Source organism: Pezoporus flaviventris, unplaced genomic scaffold (genome assembly GCF_033815535.1).
Source record: "Pezoporus flaviventris isolate CSIRO_AGI_PZ_B2104156 unplaced genomic scaffold, CSIRO_AGI_Pfla_v1 ptg000070l, whole genome shotgun sequence".
Classification (NCBI taxonomy): Eukaryota; Metazoa; Chordata; class Aves; order Psittaciformes; family Psittacidae; genus Pezoporus; species Pezoporus flaviventris.
This window is the reverse complement of record NW_026892618.1, coordinates 4,754,032-4,763,110: the sequence shown is the minus strand read 5'-3', so window position 1 is coordinate 4,763,110 and position 9,079 is coordinate 4,754,032. Positions and strand designations below refer to the sequence as shown.

The 9,079-nt window shown below is 39.8% G+C and overlaps 1 protein-coding gene across 1 annotated transcript; it reads right to left on the bottom strand.

Annotated features, from left to right (window-relative positions):
* Positions 1-460: 460 nt before the first annotated feature.
* Positions 461-772, bottom strand: LOC133279036 (protein transport protein Sec61 subunit gamma-like). Its single transcript, XM_061472371.1, has one exon. It carries the CDS (start codon positions 724-726, stop codon positions 520-522), a length of 207 nt encoding a protein of 68 aa, XP_061328355.1. The 5' UTR covers positions 727-772; the 3' UTR covers positions 461-519.
* Between the last annotated feature and the right edge of the window lie 8,307 nt (positions 773-9,079).

Below are 9,079 nucleotides of genomic sequence, written 5' to 3'. Positions count from 1 at the left end.
TTGCCAGCTCCTTCAGGACCCACGGATGGATTTCATCATGTCCCATGGACTTGTGCACGTTCAGGTTCTTAAGATGGTCTAGAACCAGATCCTCTCCAACAGGGTCTTCATTCTCACAGTCCCTTCATCTGCCTTCCAAGACTTGGGCGGTGTGGTCGGAGCATTTGCCAGTGAAGACTGAGGCAAAGAAGTCATTAAGAACCTCAGCCTTCTCCAAATTCAGGGTTGCAAGTTCTCCTCATAGCTTCTGGAGAGCACCCACGCTGTCTTTTATTCACAATGTACCTATAGAATCTCTTCCTGTAACCTTTCACATCCCTAGCCAAGTTTAACTCTAACTGGTCCTTAGCTTTCCTAATCTGGTCCCTAGCTTCCCTGACAACATCCCTGTATTCTTCCCAGGCCTCCTGTCCTTGCTTCCACCTTTTATGAGCCTAAAAATAACCCCAAAATCAACAAGTTAAAGCTGTGAAATCTTTGCAGCAAGTGTCACAACACCTTGTTCTTCATGATAAATATTCAGCAGCCTGCAATGATGTTGTTGATGGGGATGTGGATCAGTTTGACAAAGAAACCAATAAATCCCATTATCGCAAAGCCTGTTGCTGTTGCTACGGCAATCTTCTGGACATCTTTCCTGTCATGCTTGGTGCATCTTTTGACAAGTTTTATGGAGTCTTTTACAAACTGATAGCTAGGTTCCACAAATTGCATTACCTGATCCATGATTACTGCTGCCAAGCCAAGGCCACGTTGGATATTTTTTAAAGTCAAAGACATATAAGGAGTCTAACAAATTATTATTAGAGAAGTAAAATCTATTCTAGGTAGCAAAAGTGGTTCACAGGTGGCAACCCTGTTTGTTTGCTTCAAATCTTTTTTTTATCCCCTCAGGGATACTGTCATGCTATAGCAGTCAACAGACTGCCACAGCAGTGTAGAATCAAAACATCTAAATAGCTCCCTTGCCACTCAGTGAAAAACAACAGCATTTACAGACCACTGATGTTTGTAAGTCAGCTGCCTTTTTAAGGAGCTGAAGCATCTTGTCCAAACCAGCAATTACCATGTGTGACAGTACACGGGTTTGAAATGCACATTTCCCCTGGTGTGCTGTTTCTTTCCTTGCTTGTGAGCCCACCTGTTGCCATATTAAGCCTTTTCTTTTCTTTAAAAGCACAACTGAACCCTTACTGTGTTAATTCTGAAATACAGCAGCCTGTAGCCACTGAGATCTGCATGTGCTGTCAGTGTCTGTAAGGGCACAAATACCAGTTAATGCTGCAATGTTATAATAACTGTGGCCAAAGTTGATCAGGCACTTTGATAATGGTACCGGGTAATTAGCAGGGAAATGCCCCCTGTGTGTAAAGTGTGCCATGGTAATTGAACATGGCTGCACACAGGCTCTTTCTATACCTGTGTTTGCGACAAGAGCTGCACACAAGTGGAGCGCTCCCAGGATCTATCTGTGGTGGGAAGATCCTGACAGCTTTGGCCAGGTCCTTACCAGGGGTGGGTGAACCTGCCACAAAGCAGCTCATTGCAGCCAACCCCAGAACTCAACAACTTGTGGGTGGTGATCAGCTAAGCAGCAAGGCTACACTTCCCTAGGGACCCACAGGAGTCCCTGGTACCAGTCTATGCCCACAGAGGGTGTAGGAAAACCTCCATGCAAGCCCAGTCTTGCTCTGCCTGAGCTCAAAACTGTGTCCGTGTGTCCAGTTCTGATGCTAAGAGACAGATGTGAACGCATTGCTGGAGATAACATGTCCCCTTCTCTGACATCAAAACATCAGGAACACCTTCCACTAGACCAGGTTGCTCAAAGATCTGTCCAACGTAGCCTTGAATACTGATACAGCTTCTCTGGGCAGCCTGTGGCAGTGTCACCATCCTCACAGGGAAGAAATTCTTCCTTATATTTAATCTAAATTTACCCTCTATCAACCCTTCAGACCAAAAAAAACCAAACGGTATGAAGCCCTTAGTCCCAGGAATATGCACCATTTGATCTATTAAAAGCATTTATTAAGGGCAGATTTTAGCTTCATAAGCTGGCTTGTTGTGCATGAACTCATTGGTTTTTCTTATTACCTTTGTTTATCAGGCACTATAGTATCTGCAGTGCTGTTTTCACGAAGCAACAGCATCTCCTGCCAAAGGGCAGAGAAAAGCTGATGAGACAAACTGGAAAAGGTTCTCGCACTCATTGTACCATAGCCTTTCTCTTGTCATTGACATTTGCCAGATTAAAAACTCTCAGTGCTTTACAGAAGTCACAAAGTTAATTTATAAGTGGAAAAACACCCCCGAGTCCTAGACTCCTAAACTAGCTACAGAGAAGTCCTATTAAAAATCCAGGACATAGTGTACTGCACGAGTAGAACAGTTAGGTATGCACACGTCTAGCTATTTCATGGGTGGAAAAAGAAAAAATGACACAATTACAGATTTGTCATACTTCACTGCTTTCTTCAGAGCATTGAATGTCACTTTAAAACAAACAGCCAAGTTCCTGTGACAAACATCCAGGGACATCTTAAAGTCAAAGCAGAAGCAACCAAAATCAGAAGGCAAAGGAAAATTTGACAAAGCTTCAAAACCTTGTCAGATGCAATTATTCAGTGTGTGCTCGAATCAACAAAAAAGAAGAGTCCCCTTCACTGCAGACTGCTGAGCAGTATTGAAAGGTTTCACATGCATTCCTATCTGCAGTGTTAGCTTAATAAAAATCTGCCATAGGTTTTAATGCTAAGAACAGGTGAACAAAACTAATATGAGAAAACCAACTGGGGTACAGAACAGCAAACAACAACAGGATTTCTGCTAACACGAGGAAAAGAAGTCAGAGTGCATATAATTTAATATAATTTTCCCCATAATAAACTACTCCTTACTGCAGTTAAAAACTTCAATCACAAAAAGCAGTTATTTTGAAGTAATGAGAATATTTCTTACCTCTTTCACATGTGTCGAGCTGCAAACTACTTTCGAATAAAAGATGGACCAAACCCATAAACATAAGAGAGTTAGAAAAGTCCCAGATGACACCCACAATGTATAATTTGCCACAGCTGAAAAGTAGTTCCCTAATAAAACTGAGGCTACAAGCTTTGAGCATCACTGGAACTTACCAGGAATGACTCCTTCAGGAGAGGTACATAACAATTGTTATCCTCAATGACCTATTTGTTCATTAAGTTCTGTTTTCTACTTGCTGTGCTTTGAGTGATTGGGTGGTGCTGTTAGTGCAGCACTACAGATTCTGTGGGTAACTTTAACAGAAGTATATTCAATATGTATGAAATAATCTCATTATTTGGCTTTCTGGTGGCATTTCTGGGAAACCAGTTTTATGCAATTTCATAATACAATTGCTGAAATGGTGGGGTTCTCCTATAGGTTAGATTTTTCACTTTTAAAGGATTTCATTCTTACATCCTGTAACTCTTAAGTGCTTTCAGTTTTGATTAACTCTCAAACAGATTAGCCTCCTTCAGAAGACATTCATGTTGAGTTTCCTAAAGAAAAGGACCACTTGCTAGTGATTGTCATTGCTTCTGCAGCAGCTCATTAGAAAACACGCTGATTTCCTGCATTCATAAAGTATTATTTGCTCACCTGTTCAGCCAAAAAGCTTTTGAAGAAGAACATGGGTAACAAGAAAGGTGACAGAACACTGAGAAGATGACAAGCTTTTGCTTATCCTTTTTCTTACTGACAGTAATGGGTTAAGACTGAAATGTCAATTAACATCCCATTGCAAAAGCACTTCCTCACTTATAAATAAATATTTAGGCAGAAATTCACAGGCAGTTAGGAATGCTGTCCTGGCAATATTGCAAACGATGTATTCTACAGGTGTAAAAAAATTGCCAAAATTGTTCCTTTTGCTTCTTAATGCTTTTACCAGCAGTTATTTTGAGACACAAACCATTCCAGTTCTCACTTAGCTTTCTACAAACTACGAGGAATTCTTACACAACGATGCTGCCATACAGTGCCTTTGCCAAGGTTTAACAAACTGTTTTAATAAAGACATTATTACGAGGGAGTTGTATTTTAAAGGAAATTACAATCCATACTTGGAATTATTGTAGATCATTGCACCAAAGTGTGATTTTTGAATGACTCAACAATATCAATTTCTCATTTGGTATATGTTCTCTTATATTAAGGTTTGTTTTTTATATTAATGTTTATTTCTTATTCCCTAATTTGCTGTTTCAGCTAATTGCACAAGATATGCAGGAGCAAACACTAATTACTAAATCAGGCTCTGGCTTTTAAAAGACTCAGGGGAAATAAACCAACAAATGGGAAGACAGAGACCTGTTTATTTTCCCTACTCCTTGTCTGAAGGGCTGCACAAAGAGTCAGTGTTTTAAGAGAATGCACAGAAATATACAGAACAGTGGGATTTTTTTTGGTGTTGTTTTATTACCAGGGCAGGGGAGAGGTTGCTAATCTGTTTTCCAATCATGGAGTCCTGCCATGGAATTTGCCAGGTATTAATTGCCATATGGAAAGCATGTTCATGAATGCCTACATGCATACATTGCTATGTGTATGCATCAACTTACTAACGTGCATAAAACTATTCTCCTTTGTAATTAGAATGTCTGTTGACATCTTTTTTTTCAGGTTACACAATAGTTGCTAATCCCACACACTTGAACTGCTCCCTTGTATATGCTGATTGTGGCAATAAGGGTGGAGATACTTGGAAATATATAGGAAATTCTGATCCCATCATGGCTTTCTATGTTCTGCTGCTGCTCACTCGATCTCTTCTTTTACTCCTGGCTTTTCAGTCTGGCACATCTTTTTACACTGAAGTTTCTGGTCTTCATGGGTTCCACCTCAAGCTATCTCACTTTCTTGTCTTGACAATTTTGACACAGTAGCTGACTCAACTTCTGAATTGTGTGATATACCAGACATCGTCCTTGGGGCTCAGGCAGAAGTCTAGAAAGGCTGCAATGATTTTGGCTTTTCATTGGTATACTGTTGATTTGCCCTGACTGAAGAAAATTTTTGGATAAAGAACTTTTACCTTCATTTTGTTCTAGCTGATAGTGTTTGATGGCTCCCTGAAAATGCTCCCCCTAAAGGATTTAAAATAAAGTTAAATGCATTTACTTAGGCCTTCCTGTTTACCGGTGGTTAGGAGTCATTTCTACTCATTCTCTATCCATTGCTAGTTGTGCCTTCCATTGTAAGGGAGGGGGGAAAGCAACATCTTGGGGGATCCTCGTTTTGCCCTCCACTGAAAGCAGAGAGCAGGAAGATTGTTTTAGATATGGGGTGACGTAGAGCTGCAAGCACCTACAGTATGATCCATAACAATCGCAGAGAACGGGCAGAGCATGCTGCTGTTAGACTGGCATAAAGCACCATGCAGGGTCTTCCTGTAACCAGTTCTTTGCCAGTTCTCAGCTGAAAAAGAGCTTGAAGAGCTCGAGCCAAGTTGGTGGAAGCTTCTGAAAACTGCATCCATCCCCCAAAAATTTCCTTAGGACCACAGATTGAGAGCCTTTTTCTTCCCCACCAGTAAATGGCAAATTAGAGGAACAGATTTTGTTCATTCCTGTGGAATTACTTCAGAGTGGTCCCTGGAAATCAGCCCTTCACTTTGGTCTGAGGCAAAATATAGTTTCACTTTTAAACTTGCCCTCAACTATGGCTCTTGAATAACTCAAAGCATGCTGTCAGGGCTTGCCAGTCCCAGCTGAGACCTGCCCGGTGGCCAGGTCTGACAGGTACCATGCACTAGATGGCTTCTATGCTGTCTCTACTAAGGGTTTCTCACCACTAGCTGGTTAAACCTCAAGCAGTTTTCATCTTTAGCAGTAGACAACAGTTCTCAGAATTTTCTTCCCAATGGAGAATGCAATCAAATGAAATTTGATTTTGGTTTTGTGTTAGCAGGTTGCCAAACTATCTGGCCCTGCTTTTGTGGACTCTTCCCCTTACATTTAGAAGTTGTTGAGAAATTTGCCTGCTACTATTACAATGCTATTATTCCTTTATTTATTTTGTACATGCTCCTATATGAAATACATGTGGCCATAAAATTGAAGAGTAATTCTGTGGAGAATTTACCTTGTGAAAGTCAGAGATAAAGGCACTTTTAAACACTAAATCTAACTTAGAAACACTCTATCTTTTATCTGTGGTTGATCATCTCAGTACAAACGGATGATGAAACCTGGAAGTCACTGGGAAAAAGCTATAAAAGTGACTAAGAATCCAACTGGATTTGTTTGTTGGAAAGGCTCTCAAAAGGCTTGGCTGGATGAAAGTTCATATAAAACACAGGAAAGGCCAATTGAAGGCAAATATCCAAATTTTCTAAAAAGACAGGCTGTGATGCTCTCTAACAACTTGAACACATGCTGTCAGTCATCCTCATTAAGTGCTATTTATAGAAGACCAAAGGAACAAAGCACTGACTTCACAGAGGGAAGACTGTTGAAGGAATACATAGATGTATATGGAAAAGGATAAAAGGGTGAACAGTAAAACACAAACATGAGAAAGAAGAGAGAATGACCTTTTCACTTTCTTCTTCCCTCAGTCTTAATTCAAAAAATAGCAACCTTTCTTCTTAATAATCTTTTTCTCTTCATTCTCCTTCCCAAATGTCAGAAGACCCACAACAGAAAACATTTATTAGGAGTCTCTGACAGATTTCAGTTAAGAAAGTGCCTTTTACATGGCAACACATTTAAATTAAATACTTAATTGGAAGGATATTATCATTTAAATTCTATGCTTCACAAATATAACCGACAATACAACAAATAAGACAGTACTTCTGAAGTGGCACAGGAGGTGCTCAGTAAAAGCACGCACCGTATCATCTCAGCAGCACTTTAGATTATAACCTGTAGGAGTTGGCTGGCAAAAGTTAAATTCAATCAGTGTTGCAAGGAAGAAACTAATGAAATACTGTAAATTCCTGTAAAGATGCTAAGTTAATTTGCTGGTATCAGCTCAGGGTGCTCGTTGCACTCCTCATTTGTGACTCTGATGGAAAGATCTTCAAATGTATCAGTGCTAGTGGAACGGTGCCCCAGGCCAGCACATCTCACCCATTTCTTTCTATAACAGGATGGGGAAACGAAGGGTACAGAACACACCTGAAATCACAGGATCATTCAGGTTGGGACAGATTGCTGGAGGTCATGTGATCCCATGCCCTGCTCAAAGCAAAGCTGGCTATGAAGTCAGTTGAGGTTCAATAGTATGTTGTCCAAGCAAGTTTTGAATATTGTCAGGGACAGGGGTGCCATAACACCACTTGGTAATCTCTTCCCACACCTAGCTGCTCCCATTGCCAGAACAATATCCATTACCTTATGACCACTGGTGTCTCTAGTCTTTTTGCTGTGCATCTCTGAGGAGCGTCTGACTCCATCGTCTGGTTTTGAAGGCATCAGCAAGATCTGCACCACCTTCCCACACCTTTTCCAGACTGCAGTAATGCAGCTCCAGCTGGATTTTGCACTGCTAACCGATACCCTGACACGGGTCATGGTCTGCAGCATAGATTCATTGTCTGCTTGTCAGCAGGGGATGTTTTTAGCAGAATGTGGGACTTTACATTCCTTTTTAATGTCGTCTTTCTATTAATTTTGAGGTTTTAAATTACTTAACCGTTGAAAAATGTTGGAAGGTCTTGAATCAGACTAATCTAGATTTCACTTCTTTTAATAATTTATACCCCTAACACAAATCTCAGTATTTCAAAACTCTGTTAGCTTCCATTTTCATAGGCATATAAGAGAATGGTGAGTAAATCTGACATATCCCCATCCATTTTCACCTAATTAGTCATCAGGAGAAAATATCCCCATCTGAGACAGCAATGAAAGTTCAGCTGAAACTCTCTAGAAGAAGGTGGGCAGTGGCACAGTTCTCTCCCTCATCCCAGAGGAAAGAAAAAGGAGGTCTCTCTGCAAGCTACTAGCAGAAAGATAGGTCACCAAGTCAAATTGCTGACGAGATGTGTTTGGAGGCTTCTGTGCACTGAAGAGAGCAGTGCAGACTGTTCTCCACATATTTGTGACTTATAATATGTCCCAGATCTTGAAAGAGGACTGTGCAATTCTGATGATGAACCAGGGGAATTATGCAGCTCACTCCTCATGACTCTAATAACTTTGGATGATTGTTTCATATGATTCACGTGGAGCCCTTTTCTGATCCTCATGATGAAAGAATTAAAAAAAAGAAAAAAAAAAAGGGCTGAAATGAATCATATGGTTAAGTGTTAAAAAATCTCTGTGCTTTTCAGTAACAGGGAAACAAGGAAATCAGTAAAATGTACTTTTGTATGTCACAGCAAGTGTCAACATTTAGAGGAACGCACTACAACTCGATAAACTGCGAATTGCATTCAAGTTATGATATAACTTTTCTGTAAGTCCACAATGTATGTTATTTTGCTTTAACAAAACTTTTTGATAATTTCAGAATGCCTAACTGCCATAATGCAGATCGCAATGTGTTTGGTGTTACATTTAAAAGATTTCATTTGTTGAAGTTTTCATGTGTTATTAAAATCACTGCTTGGATGTGGTACAAGTTCATATTAAAGGATAATATTCAAACTAAACATACAGCTTTTTAACAGATGTTTAATTACAGCAGCTTCTCAAACTCCAAAATAATTTGTGGATCTGTTGTTATTTCAGATGAAACTACTTAAATACAAATGTGGGCTACTTTGAGCCATTATCTTTTCACTGTTGTGGAGCAAGATGAAATTGGCAGCATTTTTATCCAAAAAGAGTTGGTTCTTCATTGCTGGTTCACAGACAAACTGACCAAAAACCTCTATACCAAATGAGTAACAAATGAAAAAGCCCCTTTGAATTACTGTTTTTCTAAGTAAGTTCTTTAAACAAAACACCACTAATTCAAAGTGTAACCTCAGAACTCACCTCTTGCCTGAAGTCTTAACTTTTTCACTCTGCATTCTCTAACAAGTTGTATTTTATTTACTTTCTTACAAATATACAAAAATGTAGTTATTTATTGTTCAACTGCTGCTTTATTAAAGAAAGCT

Bases quoted from the DNA above. Each gene is read 5' to 3' on its own strand.
- LOC133279036 (XM_061472371.1), bottom strand. From the start codon at position 726: ATGGATCAGGTAATGCAATTTGTGGAACCTAGCTATCAGTTTGTAAAA.